The 21,091-nt window shown below is 44.8% G+C and overlaps 1 protein-coding gene across 2 annotated transcripts in view; it reads right to left on the bottom strand.

Moving 5' to 3' along the window:
* Positions 1-421: 421 nt before the first annotated feature.
* Positions 422-21,091, bottom strand: part of GK (glycerol kinase) — a 358,525-nt gene continuing 337,855 nt past the window's right edge. The window contains exons 20-21 of one of the 2 annotated variants that reach the window (XR_002089913.2): positions 16,270-16,372; positions 9,609-9,983 (exon numbers count right to left, since the gene is read on the bottom strand). Coding sequence is in view for 1 of the 2 variants with exons in the window: in XM_019486305.2 (XP_019341850.2) it covers positions 1,531-1,544 (14 nt within the window). In the remaining variant the exon portion in view is untranslated. Of the gene's footprint in view, positions 1,545-9,608; positions 9,984-16,269; positions 16,373-21,091 lie in introns of those variants that run through there. The other variant, XM_019486305.2, reaches the window with a different exon arrangement.

The raw sequence follows: 21,091 nt of genomic DNA on the forward strand, positions 1-21,091 counted from the left end.
TTCCCCTCCCAAGCCTCCCTGTGGACCCCACGAGCTCCTCTGAGTCCATGAAACCCTTCTGGACTCCAGCAACCACCCATGGACCCTGCTTCCCCAATCCCTCTTGTGGATCCTGCCTCTCCCTTCAACCCTTCCACAGACCTCCAATCCTTCTGTACCACTCCCACAGGATGCACCTGCCCCCCCAAACCCCCTCCCATACCAACTTACCTTAGATCAGGCTGCCATATGTAATGTTATCTAACCTCCTGCTAAGATCCTTGAATGTCTGTACTTAGCCAGGAAGATTTGGTGACTCACCCACGGTTACACAGGTTAGACGTGGCAGACCTGGGATATGGCCCTAGAACAGGGTTACTAAAAATTCTGATGTTCTTGGATGACATAAATGTCTTTTATTACTTTGTTTTAAAATATTACACATGCAAAAAAATGCAGACAGATGAAGCAGCACTTATTGCCACACATAGTAAACTTTAGCTCATAGCAAGGCCCATCAGTTTACTTAAATACCTGCAAGTGACTCATGAATATTTAGGGTCAGATCCTGATTCCATGGTTTATAGTGAGAAATAGTTAACTGTGTGCCTATAGTCCCAGTGATTTCAATGAGAATATATGTTCAGGAGCAGTGAAGGTATCGAAAGATTTGGCTCTAATGACACAGAGAATGCCATGTATAATAGGGCACTCTGGTACAGGAGTGTACAATAGAAAATAGTAAGACATAATAATAGAATAAACTGCAAAATACTCTAGCTTACATTGTATACATTTTAGCAAATATTGTAGACAAAGCCACAGACATAGGTTGGAGAACAATGTCTTTTGCAAACACTATGTTGTTCTCCCCATAGCTATTGTACAAGCTTACTACTAGCTCCCAATTCAGTTTGTACCTACAGACCTGTCTATACTACAAAGATGTGACTGCGTAGGAAGGAGCTGGCTGCTAACTAGTTGATAACAATGTAGCTAACACAGCATGGAGCTCAGCAGCTGTAAAACTTGCCCAGGAAGGTGGACAATACTCTGGTGGCTAGCCCATGCTAAGATTGGAGCTGCCATGGCTACATTGCTATCAACAACCACACTGGCCAGTTTGAAACACGTTCAGATGCATCTGCATAAGCTACAGTCATATCTTTGACTTGAATTAGAACATCAATGTAGGAGTATTCCCATTGACTTCAACCTGGTTAAAAATAGGAAAGGCCTTCCTGAATTGGAAGGTCTCTTAGCAACAATTTAAATTTAGAATGCGTCTTCATTATTCGCATGGAATACAATAGTTTCATTAGACATCTCGAAGAAAAGTATTTCTGCTCTTCTTTATCTATGGGTCCAAGCATGAAGCGTATGTAATCTGTTTAGCCTTCAATTATTCGTATAGGAATTGAGGGCAGTCAGCACTTGTAGGATTGGCCTTCTGACAGACAGAGAATCCACTGAAAGGAACATCATCATGCAGCTGCTGCACTTCATAACTGCACAGTTGTTTGGCTTGCTCTTCCTCACTCCCTGTTTTCTTCATCTGATCCTTTCTGAACACACATTAGATGGAACAAAACATTAATGTAGTAAGATGGTGTAAATAAACATAATGTGTAATTTATTAAAGCCCTTCTTGAGAATTAACTGTTAACCAATTTGTGTCTACAGCAATTAACTCTTTATCTACTTGAAGATTATATTTTATGAGCATGCAACAACTATGGCATTCAGCATAGCTTTATTGCACATTTGGGAATTCCACTGCAAATTATAACAATTAATGAGTGAGGGGGTATAGTCTGAAACACAGTTTCCTGTAGAAAATCTCATTTTTAATATTGCAATGGGTTATGGATAAATAGAGTCCAGCATTAGTGCATCCTTTTAATGCCAGGCATAAAACCCATCTGTAATGGATGCAGAAGTTCACACCTGCCTGAACTTCCTGACAGTGGCAGCCTGGCCTGGCTTTTCAAAATGCAATTTATTTATTTATTTTTTTTCTAATAGAGCCTCTAGACCAGCTGATTTTTTTTTTTTTTTTTTTTTTTTTTCCTATCAACTTGTGGAGGAGAAAAAGTTTCTGGTACCTATTATTTTCATATAAATGTTTAATGATGATTTAGATTTAGCTTGACTCCCCAGTACTCGAGGATAATCTGCAATGCTGCTAATAGGATATAATAGATTAAAAATATAAGGATATGATAGGGAGAAAGAGAGGACTGTGGTTTTATATCCTCTTTCAGTCCTTTGGGAAAGTGCTGAGTCCAGAAATAATGAGTACCTTAAAAGAGAGAAACTCACGCATGCATTTTTAGCTATTGGCTCCTTTTCAAACTGTATGCCGTAAATACTTTCTTTTTGGAGGGGCAGGGGGGAAGGGGGAGAAAAATTTGCTACCCCTATGCTTCCGATTCTTAGGAATGACACATTACTTTGGACACATTTGTTTTATAGATATCCAAAGTAAGACATCTTGATTTTGCTTATTTGTTAGACTGTGCATGGCTTTAACCTTCTGAAAATTGCTGGTCACTTTTGAAGACAACGGTCACTGTTTATAACTTTTCCATAATGGTAGCATGCATAAAAATACAGTGAATCATTGTCAATATTTTGATATATCATGTTGTTTGATAGAATCAAATTTGTTGTTTCAAATTGATTTCTGTATAAAATATAATTAAAAATATCTAAACATCAGTACTTGTGTGTGACATCTAAACCAATAAAACAGAATTTTTCTATGGAACTTATATGGCTGGTTTTGTGCCATGCTGTCCAGTTGTGTGTGTGATTCTTAAATAACAAAGAGTAACATGCAGGTAAGTTGGGGGAGGGAAGGCTCTTCTCAGATCACTAGAGTTGTCAAGATAAAATTTAAATTCATTCATAAATCCTGCATAAAGTTCATGCTGTTTAAGTAGGGAAGTTTTATGATGCTTTTGTTGATAGGCCCATGTACTCCTATGGACTTAGCTTAAGATAGCATAGGGTCTCCTAGCATGTTCTGTATAGTTTTATTCATGCTAAAAACCGGAGTTCCATACTCGGGCAGAGTAGTGATCCATTTTGCCCTGTTTCTGATAGTGGTAGGAGTGGATGCTTTCGAGCAAGGGTGGCCAAAATATGGTCCGCAGCCTGGATCCAACCCACCAAGCTGATCCTATCTGGCTCACAGCAGGTCCCTTGGCCCTACCCAGCCCAGGCATGAGGGGCAACCTGGGTCATGGAGTGTGTGGCTGGTCCTCTTCCCCCCAGGTGTGAAGCGCAACCCAGCCAATCTCCGCAGGTGGCTCTCAGGCATGATGGGAGCTGTAGTCCACAGGTCCAGGTAGTGCAGCAGCTGTACTTGGCTTCCTGGCAGCCCCTGCAGAGATGAGTCACTCTGTGTCTTCACACTTCCAGCTGCTGCTGCCAGTGTCTCTACTGGCACTGCTGCTGGACTTGGACCTTCTACCTGGGCACCCCAGTCCATCTGCCCTGCACCCACTGCTGGGGCACCAGATGGAGCAGGTAGGAGAGGTCTCCAGGGGGATGCTCTGAGACTCCCGTGGGCAAGGAGCACTTGGCGGGACAGATGGGATAGGGAGCCCGGACAAGTGGGGAATGGAGTCTGTGAGCAGGACAGGCAGATGGGGCTGGAGTCAGAGTTGTGGGTAGTGACAGTGCAGGGCTGGGGGCCGGGGCAGAACTGCAATCTGCTCCCTGCATGTCCCTGCAACGGGTGCCAGTTCCACAGTGCACTTGGAAGTGAGTTCAGGGTTGATAGGCCTGGGGCTCTGGATAGGAGCAGTTGGCATTTCCCCCTCCTGCTGTACTGGGTGGTGTAAAAGACCATGACGGGGTGAGGTAGAGGGGGGTGAGGCCAGGTCAGCACTCCCTTCCCCCCTGCTTTCAACATCTCACCTAAACTTCTTAAATGGTCCTCCAGCCCAAATAATTGCCCACTCCTGCTTTAAAGAGAGCATTGAATTGGATATTTCTGGAGTGACCTATCTATTCCCTCTTTGTTACCCTCCATCATCACTATTTTAGAGATGCTAGAGGAAACTGTTTGACTGTTCTACTTTAATCACTAATAATAGATCTGTCATCCATGAATCTGTCTAGCCCTTTTTGCCCCTGGCTGTGTTATCTGCTTCTCCAGCATCCTGTGGCAAGGATTTCCACAAATTAATTATGCACTGCTTAATGTACTTTCTCTTGTTAGTTTTAAACCTACTATATTCAGTGGGTGCCCTTAGTTCTGGGACTTTGTGAATAACAGTTTTGTATTCACTCCATCCACACGCTTCATAATTTTTATAGACCTCTATCGTATCTCCCCTCAGCCTTCTTTCCAAGCTGAAGGTCCCTAGCCTTTTTAATCTCCCTTAGTATAACAACTTCTCCATACCCCTGATCATCTTTGAACTTCTGTGTACTTTTTCTAATTCTACTACATCCTTTTTGAGATGCGAAGACCAGAACTACATACAGTATTCAAGACATGGGTGCACGATGGATTTGCACAGTATGATTTGATGTGCTGTCACATTTCACATGATATTTACCAGACGTTCTAGAAGCTTGTTTTCAAAACTGTTAAAAGCTATTTAATCTTTATGAAGAAGGAAGTCCCTGATTTCAACAAATGTCGAGGAAGCTGTCTGGAAGCAGAAGTGACTGGACAAATACGTAAAGTCTACCTTTCTAGTGCTCCCCCAAAGAGCATTATCTAAAATGTCCTTTCACATGAAAGCATCTGGAGCTGTTATCACAATTAGCTTAACCATGTTATTGGCTGCAAACAGAAAGCATTGGCTAAGCGTGGTGGTTAAGCAATACAAGAATAATTTAATTCAGGGGTTTTGTACTTCTTTGGGTATTCCTGAATATGAACCATTCAGGAGATGATCCATCCTTGCCAGCTACAGAAAACATGTAGAAGGTAGAGAGAATGCATAGTAATGATATACTGAAGTGAAGGGAGGAAAAAACAACACAGGAAAAGCAGCCACCTGCTCTGCTACTGGGAAAGAAATTGAGCAGTTGGGAAGAACCAGTGGTGCATAACAAAAGCATGGAGAACATGGGAAGATAAATTTAATGGGAAACTAAATAAGTTGGTTGGCAGTACCTAAAACAAAGAAAATGAGCAGTAAATATTACACAATGGACAAGTACTGTGGTTTACAGAAACAAGAAGTAATATAATGTTTTTACTCTGTCAATGAGCTTGGTAGATGACATTAGGATGTTGGCTTCACCAGAACTTCCTCCTTATCTTAATGTCACAGGAAAAGAAGATTCCCCCCCAAAAAGGATGTTGGCTCTGGGAATGATACTATGATGTACATACACTCTGTCTACTCCAGGGTCTTTAATCCCTTTCATCCAGATCCACCCTACTTAGATAGGGACACTCAGAACTTGATGCATTGCCCAGGACCTCTCAATGAAGGCCTAATAAGGAAACACAGTTAAATGGATGTGGGGAGGTCATCTGTAGGGAGAGAGAAAAGTTTAAAATTACTTTCTAATAGAGCTGCAAAGGAAAAAGTGTAGGCATGTAAATCTAAATTTTTAATTAAGATACTCCAGTATATTTCGTTTGTAGACACTCCTGGTCAGACCCTTCTGATCTTGCCAAAGCCTTTCTCCCTCAGGTAAGGAAATCAGTAGAATTTGCTACGTAGTGTGGAACCACCCAACTAATGGGCTGTAAATAGCAACCTACTCATGTGACGGCAGCTCCAGATACCTTTGGTTTATAGGTTTAGCACGCAAGGTAACATATATTTGGGTAAAACATGCAATTTCTGAATGAATATGTACAGTTTTGTAACTTCCTCAAAAAAAAGAAAAAAAAACCCCAATTATGCTTTGCAGATTTTTAACTCATCAAGGAAAAGAAAAAAAATTAAAACCAGGTTTTGATCAGCAGTTTCTGGTGTCATTCAGATTGAATATAACAAGTGGAGGGGGGCAGGCACAGGAGGGTGAAGTGTGGCGGGGCAAACACTGGGGGTCTGGCCACCTGCCCCCCCTTCCCCCCCCTTTCCTGCCACCATGGCAGGAGGATGAATTTAAGATGCCCCTCCGATAATTAGATTCGATACATGGAAAATGATAACTAATTTATCATTTCCTGTATAGAATCTAAATATTGGGGGGGACTAATTAAGAGACTAGTTTAGTGAATGGAAGAGCTCTTCCTTGCATACTGAGGAGTGTCACAGTGATTTCCAAAGAACAAACACAGCAAGCACTGTGACCTTGAATAATTCAACCTTATGCCAATTTGGGGCTGTCTTCTCTAGCAAGATACAGTGTGTCCTGAACAGGTCAGGGTTTTCCCTCTTAGTTTTCTAATGACCTGCATTTATTTATTTATTTATTTATTTATTTTTGGCAAAAGAATTAACAATCAATAGGGTGTTACAGAGCCCTTTTGGTGCCTTTCCTATTATTGATTAAACTCCTCCTAGAATTTAAACCTCTGAAGTATTTATTACTGTTCAGACTCTGCCCCCCCCAAGCATTTCTCCAGTTTTTCATGCCTGTCTCTACATTTTATTCATATAGCCTCAGGCAGTCTATATTCCAAAGAATCAGCTGTTCCTGCAGCATGGTATGAATCGCAACATATTTTTTATTTAATGCTAATGCACCCCTCTCACACAATGTATTAAGTGTTCTCAAGAGACAAGTGAATTGCCATCTTGAAGTCAAAGGATGCACACATGCAGCCTTATTAAAAATATAATTTCAAACCTGCTATGCTGCATATATGCATGTTGCTAGCTTTATTGCTAGCCCAACACCTGCAGAATGCATAAGCACATGATTCACTTTAAGCATGTCAGTACTCCAATTCAGGATCTAAGCTCCCTCCCTACTTTATTTCCCACTCAAGCCAATAAAGATACATATGCTTAAACCCCCTTCCTGAACAGAGATGATTTCCTGAATGAGGGTCATGGTGTGCAGCACTTTGCTGGCCTGAGCCCTGGTTTGTTTATTCCTCCGTGGTGTGGGTGATTCCAAAAGAACTTCAGGAAAAATAAGCAGAGTGCTTTTTATTTCACAATGTGCTCTTGAAGCAAATGGAGGAGATGTTTTCATCCTCTGCAGAAGCTCGTAGGACAAATGCAAAAGTGTGCTTTTATGTCCTAAAAGAAGAAACGCACATGGCCAGGCACTAAAGGTACAGCCTGTCCTTTCCAGAAATCAGTGGACTGAATGAACATGTAGGAAAAACACCACCAGAGGTACAGTGCACTACAGCACAATTAGAAAAAAAAACCAAAATAGATGCATTACTGTCACTAGAGGCAGATGAAAGCATCTTTTAATTTATATACATTAAGGTTCATTCATATTTAAATTATAAGACAAATATTTAGTAATTGTTCCTTTTGTTGTTTTTCTATGAAGGCTGATAAACTAGCCTAGTTTCATTTAAATGTAAAATCTAGGCTCTACCTAGTCATGTTCAGTAAAGGCTTCCTACAACTACTCTAATTCTGTATCTGTACAACATCCCTCAAAAGCTGACTACGATGTTTTCAGAGGTCTACTTTGTAGTGTGTGTAAGAAACTATGACCATGTGTGGTGCTATATAGTCTAATAATATTAATGAATAATCCATAGTACTTTTTGCAAGTGTTAGTTACTGCGTCTAAATTCTAGTTTGTATAATTACATGTTATTGTGACCAAAGCGGGCTGATTTTGAGCTGGCAATTGTGGTGGGGAGCACTTTGGGGAGCTCAGTGTGAGCAGGCTTTGTTGTAAGTAAGATCTAGATGCCCTGTCCACCCCTGAGGAAGGTGGCAATCAGGGTCTAGCAGCCGGGTCCAGATACACCTCTCTGATGGATTCCTGATGAGTCGAAGAGAATTGTTTCATTGTATTGAATAAGTGTCCACAGGTTAATGCTATAGTTTTTTAACAGTTGTTGCAAGTGTGGCTAACTTTCCCCCCCCCCCCCGTTCTTTATCCAGGCTAGTTTAAGGCCCCTAGCAGACATGCAAGTAAAGCTGTGGTGGGATCTGATGTGGGATGCCCACAGTTACACTTTCATGCCACACAGGGTCCTTCTGTACTGGCAGATAGTAAGCTGCAACGGCTGGGAGCCTCATAAGCTGGTCTGGGCTCCCAGCTGCAGGGGCACACTGTGTGCTCTCATGGCTGGGAGCTCCAGCCTGGCCACATGTTCAGTTAATGGTTTGATAGGAACCAGTCACAAAGTTATTACATAAATAACGTGTAATAACTTTGTGGTTTATTCCTTGTTTTATGATGCCATTAATTTCATTAATGTGTGGCCAGGGAACAACTTAAGACATGATTAACTGGTTAATCATCTCTTAAGTGTAACACATGCCAGGGGTCTAATAGTCTGAGCCATTTTTTTTATATGAGTTGTATGACTATCAAATCAGAGCAATGGTAAGCTCTCACCCAACCATGTCATAAATTATTGGGGAAAAAGTGTTCTGCTCTGGAAAGCCAAACACTGCTAGGATGAAAAATCTCAGTTCTCCACATCATTATAATTTTCCCCTTTCCTACCCCCATATCTACTTTCAGCTGCTCACTCCCCAGCCTCATTCCAACAATGGTGAAGAGTCCTTGGTGAAACACAGGCTTCGCCCTTTGGGAGGCCATGCATCCAGATCCCTAGTTCCACTTTATATTATGTAGAGTTACCATACATCCAGGTTTTCCCAGACATGTCCTTCCATCTCTGTCCGGGCTGTTTTTTAAAATATCAGCAAATGTCCAAGATTTTACTCTGCCTCCGGAGGCTTTGCCTGCACTTCCTGGCTTGCCCCAGCAAGGAGCTGTTTGGGTTGAGAAGAGCAGGGAAAGGCAATCAGAGGCCGGAGCTTCATGTGCTCTGTGCGCAGGCTCTGGCAGCTTCAGGCCGGTAAGTGTGTGTCTGTGCGTGCATGCCTTCTGGCACTGGGGCTGCAGCAGGGCAGGGAGGCAGGGGAAAGGAGGTTGGGTGGGTTCTTCGGGGGCAGCAGGGCTGGGGGGCAGGGGGCTGCAGGTTGGAAGTGAGGGATACTGGCAGGGCTGGGGGGCAGGAGGTACAGGTCAGGAGTGAGGGGTGTTAGCAGAGATAGCGGGGCTGAGGGTTGGGAGTGAAGGGCACCAGCATGGTCTGGGGGGCAGGGTACTATGGGTTGGGAATAAGAGGCACCAGCAGGGATGGGGATGGGAGGGGCGGGGCAACGGGGTGGGAGTGAAGGGCAGGGACAGGACACAGGCATATCTCTGCCCCCCCAAATCATATACCCACTTCCCCCCTCCACCTCCCTTCCTCTCCCTTCCCCCTCTCCTTCCTCCCTCCCCTCCCCCCATGTCCTCTTTTTTGAAACTGAAAATATCATAACCCTACATCAGGGGTCAGCAACCCCCGGCACACATGCTGAGCATGACACACAAGGCCATTTTGCTCAGCACACCACTGCCAACCCAGGCTCTTGAGCAGCTGCTGCCAGCCACAAAGCCCAGGCTGCTCCCAGCAGGCAGCTGAGAGGCTGCAAGCCCTGCTGCAAGCAGACCAGGCTCCATAGGCTGGCTGTAGCCAGGAGGCTGCAAACAGCTGCTCTGAGCTCCGGCGTGTCAGCACACCGGCACTTTCCAAGGTAGACGTTGTGGTTTTTTCGGCACTCCAGCCAAAAAATATTGCCTACCCCTGCCCTACATTATGATAATCTTGAAGACTGTTGTAAAGTCTCAATAAAGGGATTAGACAAAGCTGAAAGTAAGGTGGGTACAAGCCATTGATCTGGTGCTCTTCTAGTTCTGATGACTACGTTCCTGGTTACAGGTGAGTTTTATACATTACAGTCTTCAGGTGCTGACTGTTTCTGCTCTGTGTGAGCACTCAGGCGTCTCTCTCCAAGTCTTGTACACAGCATGTTCTGTGCTGGGTGCTCTGGGCCCATTCTCTCCTCTTTGGTTGACTCATAGTCCTGGTCAGAAATCTGGAAGGCATTATAATGACCTTTATTTTCTATGTGTTGGTTACCTGTTTTTATCCCTGTCGGTCTGTGCTGTTTTAGTTACCTAGGAGCAGATTATCCCAGGCATGGGCAAACCTGCTGAGGGAATCCATATGCCTGTTCTCTTTATTCCAGTTTGTCTTAGGCCAGGTGTATCAAGCATATGGCCTATGGGCTGGAGTCAACCTGCAGGGCTCCTGGAGGGGCTGGGAATTTGGTGGTAGCAGTGTTAAGCCCTGAAACTCCCTGAGCAGACACAGTAGCTCAGGCAGCTGCAGGGGTGAATGCTGGCGCGCTTGTCCCACCACCAAGAGTGAAGTGGATCCCACAGGTGAGGAGCCTGGCCATCTGGGCCAGTCCCAGAGGGCTAAACAAGTTTGACCCCCCGCTGTTTTAGCCAAATATTTTGCCAAATTGTCCCTCTTAATTCAAACCAAGCCCAGTCTAATGAAGCTGGGAGAGAGAACTTGTTCCTCTTTCTCTCCTCTTCTTCCACTTGATGACTTTGACATGAGGCTTGATTTCTAGCAAAATTGTATTTCCTATTAATATGGTAATTATGGCCTGACCCAAAGCCCATAGACATTTAAGGGAAGATTCCTCCTGACTTCAGTGGCATTTGAATCAAGACTTAGAGGATATTTGTTACTGGAGGAATTCTGTAAATGTTACAGGGTTATTTCAAATGACTAATCATGGTTTAGAATAGCAATAATCTCATCAAAAATTGTGTCTTAGCAGCAGTTGTGTCTTGTACTGCCTTAGGGGTACTTTACATAAACACTGCTTATTAGCTACTTCAGGACAAGCAGCAGTAGTTGGGTTTATTTTAAACTTAAATTACTATGCGAACAAAGAAACAAAAACAAAACCCACGCCTGCCTAGAACCTGTGCTTGAATTTGTTAGGACATCTGTTCATATACAAATAACTACCACTCATATTTGATACATCATAAAACCTACAGGTCTGGCCATGTAGCTTGGAAATACAGAAGTTATGTCTTAAAATATTTATACACATGGTTAAATCTTAATTTTAAGCGAGTGTATGAATTGTCACTTTATTTCTTAAAACAATTCATTGCTTGTTTCCCTTCCCTGCCAAAATAGACAATTAAGTGAATATAGTAAATCATGGCAAGGAACAAGTTCCAGGAAGCCGAAAACATTTTTAATTAAAGATAGATGCACAGAGAGAGGGCAGGAAGACATGAAGCTGAAAGATCATTTGTCTGACATAATACAATTGTAAAGAAAATCACTATAATGTAAGTTCTTTCTCTAACACTTCACACGGGTATGCACTGAAAAAGTAAAGGACTGTCATCTTCATGCTATATTGTACGTAGGAAAATAAGAGGTGCACTTAATCCAGAAAAGATGGTTAGTAACACACAGCGGGCCCCCTTCCCTCCCCTACCAAGAATTATTTTTCGAAGGGGAAGAAAAATGTAGTACTGTCAAACCTAAGCATTCAAAAAAACTCAACAGCTAGGCTCCGAAATCTTAATGTTAAAAAAGATATATTTGGCATTCTTTTTTGCCTTATGTTTTTGAGCCTTCAGTATTCACATTTTCTGTCTTTTCACCAGTTATAGAAAATAGGGCTAGAAAAGACCCTAGAGAAGACCATTTTTCAGCCCCAAGGCAGAATCAAGAATTCATAAGCCATTCCTAACAGTGATTTGTCTGATCTCCTCTTAAGAATAACCAGTGATAGGGACTGCTTATCTTCCCTATGTACTCTATTCTAGTGCTTAACTAGCTTTACATGTAGAAAGCTTTTCCTAGGGTCTAACCTTAACCTTCCTGTCACTACAGTTCAATCCTTTCCTCAGTTTACAAACTTCCTCTGAATTTTTATCTAGCTGAAGATTGTTATGTGTGGACACGTGAACATGTGGCACAGTTCTGTTGCATGTGAAGGAGCTAAAAACCAGTCAAAAGTAGCAAAATCCCCTCCAATTGTAATACTGCTGCATCCAGGTTTAAAATTTCAGGGGTTTGATTCAAATGTGACGTTTGAATCCTGCTTGGCTTCTTCACACAGAAGATTAGAACATCCCAGCTGCTGCCCTTTGGTAACTTCCCCTTTTGAAAGGGGTCCAAATGTGTCTGCATCCTAATGTCATAGCGTGATCTTCTTTTCTGTAGGCTAAAACCTTTACTTTTTTTCCCCCCAGCCTTTCCTCATACAAGTTCTCCTAAACTTCTGATAATTGCTCTCTTCTGGAGTCTCTCCAGTTGAGCCCCATCTTTCTTGAAGTATGCTGCCCCCAACTGGACATACTATTCCTTCAAAGCAGAGTGAAGGGATATTTCACTTGTATTGAACATGATACTTATATTGAAGCTTGGCAGGATTCAATTTTTATTGGTAAACATTGCTAAACATTGATTTCACCTCACACTCACAGACCAATGAAAACATATTTCCATTTTTAATAACTGAAATTTACAGAAAGGGGATAGCAGAAAAATCATGGCTAATGGATGGAGTGTGTGATGACAGGGGGAGCAGTCCTACAGAATCGTGCTGACTAATTTGGACTGCAACTCCTAGAAACCCCAAGGGACTGGGAACAAAGGAAGAGGAAGTGACAAAGCAGACGAAGGAGCTATGGGTGAGTGGAGCCAGGACTCATGGCAGCTCTGCCGCTCAGCTGGTGGCAGTTCTACAGTAGCTACGTTTGTCACGGCTAGTGGTTAAACTGCACTATAATCACTGTCTACCTTCATGCTCTTAATATTGGACAATCCTGAAAATGTACATTGATGAAAATCAAAATAAATGCTTAAAAATAAACATTGATCTTATCCATCAAAAATATTGACAAATAAAAATTGAATTTTGCCAAGTCTACCTATGTTTCAGTGTGGTGTGGGCTCTTTTCGCAATGGTATAATGTGGTTGACTTGTGCTCTGTTTGTGATGTACTATAAGCCCTAGGTCCTTTTATACAGAGCCGCTGCCTAACCCAAGTAGTGCAGGCAGTCTCTCTTTGTGTGGCATGTGGCAGATAACGCAGGAAGCAGAACAGTAGACTGGGCAGTGGCACACAGGAGGGTGCAGGACTTAATTTGTGGCACGCCTACCAAAACACTTGGCCCTCAGTTATTTTTCTCTCTCACTATAGTAGTTTGAACTTGTCCTTATTGAATTACATCCTATTTATTTCAGGCTCTTTCTCCAATTTGCTAGTAACATTTTACATTCTCACCCTGCCCTTCCAAGTGCTTGTGAACCTTTTATCATCTGAAGATGCGAAGTGTGGTCTCTCTCCCATTATCTAAGTCATTTAGGAAAATATTGAATAGTGCCAGACTCCTGTAAAATAGGACCCCTGTAAAACCCTACTTGATAAATCCTTGCAGCTGGCGTGTGCCACTGATAACTTATTGGAAACCATCCTGAATGAGGAGTTGCATACCCACCCACCTTTGTACTTGTTTATTTGCACTGTGTTGGTTAAGGCACTTGCAACATGGAGCATTGCAACCGTTCACTTTTTAGGCATTGGGCTTCAGAGCCAAATCCAGAACCCTGTATTAGATGCTGAAACTCCCTGAGCAGTGGGTGTGGAGAGTTAGAGGTCATTGAATGGGTTTGAAAACTATTATCAGACTGAGCCTAATCTTGTAGTTAGGACACACATCTGTGCATCTCTTTGTAAGCACATACGTTATCAATAAATAGATGGTCCATGAGACGGGGTCTTCCGTTGCTCAGGTGCATTTCCTAACCCCTCCCCTCAGCCTCCTGATTGTTTCCAAGTCCATTTTATATGACCTGACTCCCTCCCTCTCCACCCCCCTCCCAGCCCTGCTCAGGGAGCGTCAGCATCTAACACAGGACTCTGCGCCGTGTTCTAGGGGCTCAAGGGAGCTAAACATGACCCGCTGCAGTGCTCAGTGTTACAGCCTCAAAGCCCCTCTTTGGCTGTAGCCCTAAATAACTAAATGCCACTTGTCAGGACACAGTGTTTGGTTATCTAAGGTTGCCAGAAGTGCTTTTCCTGCATAAGAAACAGTAGGATCTCCCATTGTGTAATGAGCTGATGCTGTACGTTTAGTAAAATAGCATTCAACTAAGTTATTGAAGCAGTAATGGCTGTTCAGGTGGTGTTGGATGTTATTCTGTGGGGTGTAAGCTGTAGCCGTGTTGATTTAAAGACATAGGCAGACAAGGTTCTTTGGGTAAATGTGATATCTTTTTATTCGACCAACTAAATAGTTGTAAAAATTGTTCTTTGCAAGCTTTGGGCACAAACACCCTTCTTCAGGCATTGGGAGGCTCCCATTCCCTCTGATCCTCACTGCCATGCATTTGTATTTTCACACACCTGCATTTTGCCTCTTGGCTTCTTTTCTACCATGAAGACCACAAAACACCAGCAGACTTTCCCTATGCCTGAAGAAGGGTGTTTGTGCCCCCAAAATTGCAAAGAACAATTTTTTGAATTGTGACGGGCTAGCTGGTAGTGATTTGGCCCAGGGCTTTTGAAAGGGTAAAAAATGATCGGAGGGCTTGGGATTCCCTTTCCTCACCAATCAGACCGTAGAGACTCAACCTCCGTGTCCCAATTCGCCCCTTGGGTCACCTGGAGGGGGATAAAAGGGGCAGCGCAGCTGACTCGGAGGAGACCTGCGAGGAATGACGAGGAAGGAGTTTCAAAGAGCTGGCAGGAGCTGGGCCAGTGGGGCGGGAGCAGTTGCCCAAGAAGAGCCTAAAGGAGCAGGACTCACAGGCAGCGCAGCAGGGCTGGCAGGAGAGGCTCCCTGCTGGGCTCCAGGATCCCCAGCAAGAGGCTGCAGCCAGCAGAAGAGGTTCCCTGCCTGGAAAGCTGTGCAGTGGCCCGAGGGGCTTGCAGCTCTGCTTCCAGTTTCTCCAGCAAAAGGTAGGGCAGCTTGATGTGATGCAGGGGCTTCCAGAAAGTCAGAAGTCCCAGCAGCCAGAAACAGGCCCAGGAGTGGTGGCTGTGTGGGAGAGGTTCTGCCTACTGTGTGGGAGATGTGAGTTCAAGTCCTGGCTGGGTTGAGTAGGGGTGAGTGAAGTGATGTAGGAGTAGCTCTTGTTGGAGTGCAGGGGGTCACTGTTTTTTCCCCCTCCAGGGACCTATGCCCTATATCTCTTGTTATTTGGTGTTTTGTATTTTGTGCATTTTATGTTTTGTCAATCAGTACTGTTTATTGTGTTGTTTGTGTTTTATACTTTGTTAAACCTGTCTTTGGTTAACTAGATGAATATGTCTACGAACGTGAATGCCTAACCTTTATTGAATCCCATCCGCTCAGGGTATTGTAGTGTCCCCTATACCCCCTGGTTTATGTATGTTATATATGTTATGTTCCCACCGCAGTTTCTCTCATTAAAAGGTGTTTGTTTAAGTCCCCGTTGGTAATCTAGCTTTGTTTTTTTAAACTAGTGCTTTGGGGCCTAATTCTGTGGGGGGGTTTTCAGGTCTGACTCTCAAGTTGTGAATTGGCAGCCCTGGTTTATGGACTTGGTCTATGCTTAGCTGTCAGTCCCATCTAGGAAAGATGCAGTGAAGTACAGCTACCGGCTAGGCAGCTATCTAGGTGCCTGGCACCAAGGCAACAGAAGAAAGGATGTGCTTGGCACATGGAGTCTGGTGAACAACAGCACCTCCAAAACAGCAGTCTCTGCATCACCACCAGCTTAAAATATAACTGCAGGGGAGGAAGGGAGAGGGGGTTTCAACTCTTTCTTTTACAGCTAGAGCTTCCTACAGGACTGCTGCCAGCACAACTGCTAAGCAAACCAGGAGCAGCTGAATAAAAAGGATCTTGCTTATTTCCTGGCAGTGGAAGTCTGTTGGCAGCTTCAAGGACAAACCAAATCAGGCTCAGCCAGTCTCTGCCGTACTCTTGGGCACTGAAGGGCTGGGCTTGGTGAGGACCATCCTTGCTCTCCAGAAGTGTTGTGCACAGCTGTAGGGGCTGCATGCTCCTGCCTGCCGCACCCACCGACCCTAAGGGGAAGTGAAAGCCCGAGTGCCCTCTGATGGAGGATTGAGCAACAGGAGCCAGGGACTGGGGCGCTCCTTACAGCAAGCCAATGGTGGCCCTGTTTGCAGCCTGCTCCTGCTCAGCCAGAGCTACAGGGAACTGTGCCTGCATCTCATCTTTCAGACCTGCTGAGATTGCGGTGGGTTCTTGGCTCTTCCAGAGCTGGCAGTGGGGAAGGCATTCACACACTGGAAATAGAGAAGGCAAAATTACACTGGGCTATATGTCCTACTCACCTATTCACACTCCCCATGCCATTGCATCACGAAAACCAAAGTATTCCTTTGCCAGGTATGTTTTCTTTGTGCTGTTCTGGCTGTCACTTCTCTTGCCTTGTCCCTGTGGGCAGGAAATATGAGCACTGCAGCAACTGTTGCTGCTGAAATGGCTGTGTTCCTGCTGCCATCAGCACAGCAAAGGAAACCAACCACAGAAAATGCTCACAAAGTGTGTGCTGGGGAAGGGAAAGCCATGTGAAGCATACTGCATGGAAGTTGGGTAATAGAAAAGGTTGCGTGGGTCAGCCCTATGCAACAGTGTCTGTCATAGATCAGCAGCAACCATTACAGCACCAGCTGCTGGCATAAAACTACTGGAAAAGAACCCACTGGAAGAGTAGTTTACTTGCAGCTTTGAGGAAAAGGGGAAGGTAGAAAGAACACTAAAATGTGTGAAATGATACAGGACAACAGGACTTGTGGCTATCAAGAGAAAGTACAATAAAAATTACACCTTAAGCACAAGTAAAACTGAACATAAGTGCATAAAATGAAGCAATATAAAATAACAGCAAAAATAAATAAATAAATAGCACACCTGCCCTGACACAGCATGGAGCAGTAGGAAGGGGTTTTGTTGTTGTTGGCTTTTGGTTTTTTGTTTTTTCTTAAACTGCCCTCCTTCATTGGCCCAGTACAGGGGTTGTCAATCAGGGGTACATGAGACAGCCCTAGGGGGTACGTGGCAGGCAGGTGAGGAGGGAACACCACCACACAGCATCCTGTGCTGCCATGCAGGCACTGCCCGTCTGGCTGGAAGCAAGGGGGGGGAAATGGAGGGATGCTTGCATGTGGCAGGTGCTACCGCTGGTCATGACTGCCCCACCCTCCCCCTACCTTCCCATGGCTCCATGGCCGGCTGCATGCCCTCCCCACCCCCCAGCTGAACAGCTGGGGGGGTACACTGCTCCACATCTGGCATCCAGCCACTGGGGGGCGGGGGGGGGGAGGGGTGTTGATACAAAAATGCAAACAAGTTTGAAAACATAATGTGCTCCATTCCCCCCCCCCCCCCCCGGGGTCAAAGAATGAACAAGGTCCTCCCATATACTGTGCACACAAGCACATACTCTTCCTAAATATGCTTGGTGGGGGGGGGGGGGCAATTGCACCTCCAGGGGACTGGTGTGTGTGTGTGTGTGTGTGTGTGTGTGTGTGCGCGCGCATGCGTGCAGGAGCAGGACTGGACTGTAAGTGTTAGCAAATAAATTACATTTCTTAATTGAGCTCATTAACATATAGCATCAGCTCATTACACAATGTAATACCCCCTTCCCTCCCTTCATGAGCCAACTGCCCTGTGGCTGGCAGCAGTAAAAGCTTGGGGGAGGGCAGAAAAAAAAAGCTGCTGTGGGAGCATTTAAAAAAAAAAAAAAAAAAAGAATTGGAGTAGAAAAATCTGCCCAGAAGCCAAGGGCCAGACAGTTTGAGTTGTTTTTTTTTTTTTGGGGTTTGTTTTTTTGGGGGCAGGGAGGGGCATAGAGAGCTGTATACAGAAAAACCTGATCATGGGGAGGGAGCTGCCAAAACCAAGTTTGAGGGGAAAAAAAAAAATGTAATGGTGGGGCAGAAAAAGCTAATGGGGAACTGGTGGGGGCAGTAGAAAAGGCTGGTGCATAGGTGTGTGTGTGTGTGTTGGGGGGGGGGGGGGGAAACCATTAAAAAAACTGGTGGGTAGAGCAGACAAAACTGACTTGGGGAGGCAGGGGTAGGGGGGTAGAAAAAAACTAACTTTTTTTTTTTTTTTGGTGGGGGTGGGGAGAAGCAGAAAAGGCTAATTCATACTTTAGGGTGGGAGGGCAGAAACCTGCTGATGCAGCAGGGGGAAGAAAAAGCTGATGGAGGGCATAGAAATACCCAAGGGTGGGGGGAGAAATGCTGAATAGTGGTGGGGGAGGAACTGATTGGTGGGGGTGGGGAAAAGAAACAAAAAACACCATCTGATTGGTATGGGGTTGGGAGGAGAAAAAGCTAAATTTGGGCCGGGGTGGGCAGGAACAAAATATCCTGATGGGGGGGTGGCAGAAAAAGCTGATGCCATTGGGGCGGGGAGGGGGCAGGGAGAGAGAGGACAGCACAGAAACACGTGCTTGTGGAGGGGTGGGGGCAGAAAAGCTGACTGGGGGGAGGGCATTGTGAAAAGCTGATGGGGCTTTTCTTGGTTGGGGGGGGGCCCAGATAGGGTTGGGGTGGGGAGAGTTGTTGCGGGTGAGGCACAAAAAGCTGGTTCAGGGGAAAAGATATAGAAAAAAAAAAAAGCTGATTTGTGGCTGGGGGCCTGGGTGGCTGAAAAAAAAAAAAAAATCGATTGAAGGGCGGGGGGGGAGACAAACCTGGCCCCGGGTGGGGGGGGGGCAGAACAACTACTGAGGGGGGGGGGAAGGGGCAAAAAAAGCTGGATCAAGTGGGGGGAGAAAAGCTGACTGGCAGGGTGTCAGAAAAAGCTAATGCAGGGAGAGGCAGGGGGATGCTCCCCACAATGAATGGGGGAATCACCAGTGTGGTGGCGCATGGAGGAGGGCAATGTTTAGTGCACCCTAGGTCTCCTCCATACAAAAGTGGATTTTGCTGTAGCGCTTTACGCTGTTGGTGCTGATAAAACATCACCTGAGCGTCTTGGCGGGGGGGTTGGGGAAGGGTGTGGGACTAGGTGGATGGCTGGCGAGGTGCTCCATGCTTATGTGTTCAATGTGTTTATTGCAGGTTTGAGTCTTAAAATCCATTTCAAGGTGAAAGACACACACACACACACACACACACACACACACACACACACACACACGGTTCTTCCTTTTGTTTCCCAAAAAATGAGTGCCTTGGATTTTTGCAGTGTTGATTTCCCAGTTTGATTTGATTTCACCCAATATTGTTGAAAAGTAGCTAATAATGTGGTGGCCTAGCTGGGCTTGCGACATTAAAAGCATGTCTTCCACAAGAACAAGCTGGTTTATTTGCTGGGCAGTTGGCATTGAGTTTGTTCACACCTGTTTTAGGTCATTCAGGACTAGATTAAAATGTTGCACAGCCCTGCACGATCCTCTGTCTTCATTGGGAAACTGCTGGGCAGGGGCACCTTACTCCTTTAAAAAACACTGATACCTCATGGAAAAAAAAAGTGACTTGGTGCTGCTTTTGTATCACTTCCGCTCTTTTGCCCTCCCTGGCACTCTCTTTGCCATTCCCTCCTTCCCCTTCTCTCTGCCTCCAGCTTCTCTTTCCTCTCCCTCTGGCTCTGTGTCACCTCCTCCAGCTCTGTGTGTGTGTCCATCTGTCCCACCCTCTCTCTTCTCCCTGCTTTCTTCCCCCCCTCTCCCTCCCTCTCTCTCCTCTCCCTCCTTTTCTGTCTTTTCTCCCCGCTTTCTCTCCTCCCCTTGCTCCGTGCCACAGGGCTATTGGCATCTAGCCTGGGAAACTGCTGGTGCCCTTGCATGCTTAGTTCTGCCTGGATATCTACTGTTAACCTCCCCAGCCAACTAAAAGGTACATATAGTCCAGTTTTTGTGGCAACACCCTGTGCGGATGCAGGTGAAAAAACTTTCAGATGTCATGTCCCACATTAACTACTTTATGCCAAGTCCCCCTCCTCATGGGCAAATGGTGTTCAAAGCTCAGGTTGATGAGTTATGGTAAAGTCTGGCAGCTTCTGCCGCCTCCAAACTTTGCCAGATTCAGCTACGACGATCGGCAGCAACAGGAGGTCTTGTCACATTTACACCACTCTTGGACAGAGTTGCTCTTGGCATTACTGGCCCCCCCTAGCACCTAGGGCAACAGCAGGGTGAATCAGGATGGCAGCTGGCTCTTTGGTATGTAGAGTGCATCTCGACAGACACAGCAAACAGGGAGCAGGGATGCCTTGGAGGTCATTACCTAGTTTTCTAGATTGAGCTAACAAAGCCAGGTGATCCTTCGCTGGGCAACATAACATTCAGAGACTTTGTGGAGCAGGGAGGGTGCATGAAGGATGAGCAGGCCAGTGGAGAGACCCAACACACTTCCCCAAACATACATTCATAACTGGGCTAGCAGAGCTCAGGAGGGCAACAGAAACTGCATTCGCATGTGCCGAGCAGTGGTGCCTGATTTTACTCAATAGCATAGAAAGGGGTTTTGCAAAGTGCAAAGAAAATACTCTCCATCTTAGCCAACTGAAAAGCTATTACGTGGAGCCTGCAACATGAAAATGAAGAAAATGGTGGTAGGATCTTATAGGCTCTAACAAAAACAGAGAGGAACAGGTTGAGGGAGGGAAGGCAATGGCTACATCAGGTGCCTGAAGCATGGAAGTAAAGAAAAGATACCTTTCAGCAGTGCTACTGGCTTTTCTCAAGCCTCTAATGATAAAGAGGCCAGCTGCCTCCTGCAGTGGAGTAGGCACCACCTTACTCCCTGTGAAATTAGGGCAATACCTTTAATTAGTCAGGAAAAAGGCTTTGAATTAAATGACTGAATAAAGCCATTCATCTGCAGATGGGTTTCTGCTTCAGCATTTTTTTATTCCTCATGCTTTCCAATTTCTACTCAATCAACATGGCCAAGGAAACATCAATCCTGAACAGCATTATGTCACTCATGCAAGTTAAATGTTGACATTTTCCATTAAAATCCTTTTGTTAGGGCATAATTATAAGGCCCCTTGAATTCCTTGTTTAAACAGAAATGCATTTTAATTAAAACTTTTGGTTAGTGCTTGAAGCAAATTGGCTGTACATCATTTAATAAATTTGATCAATATATGCACTTACAGTACCTTTTCAAATGGTTTTTATTTACTTCTGTG

The sequence above is a fragment of the Alligator mississippiensis genome, chromosome 1 (assembly GCF_030867095.1).
Source record: "Alligator mississippiensis isolate rAllMis1 chromosome 1, rAllMis1, whole genome shotgun sequence".
Classification (NCBI taxonomy): Eukaryota; Metazoa; Chordata; order Crocodylia; family Alligatoridae; genus Alligator; species Alligator mississippiensis.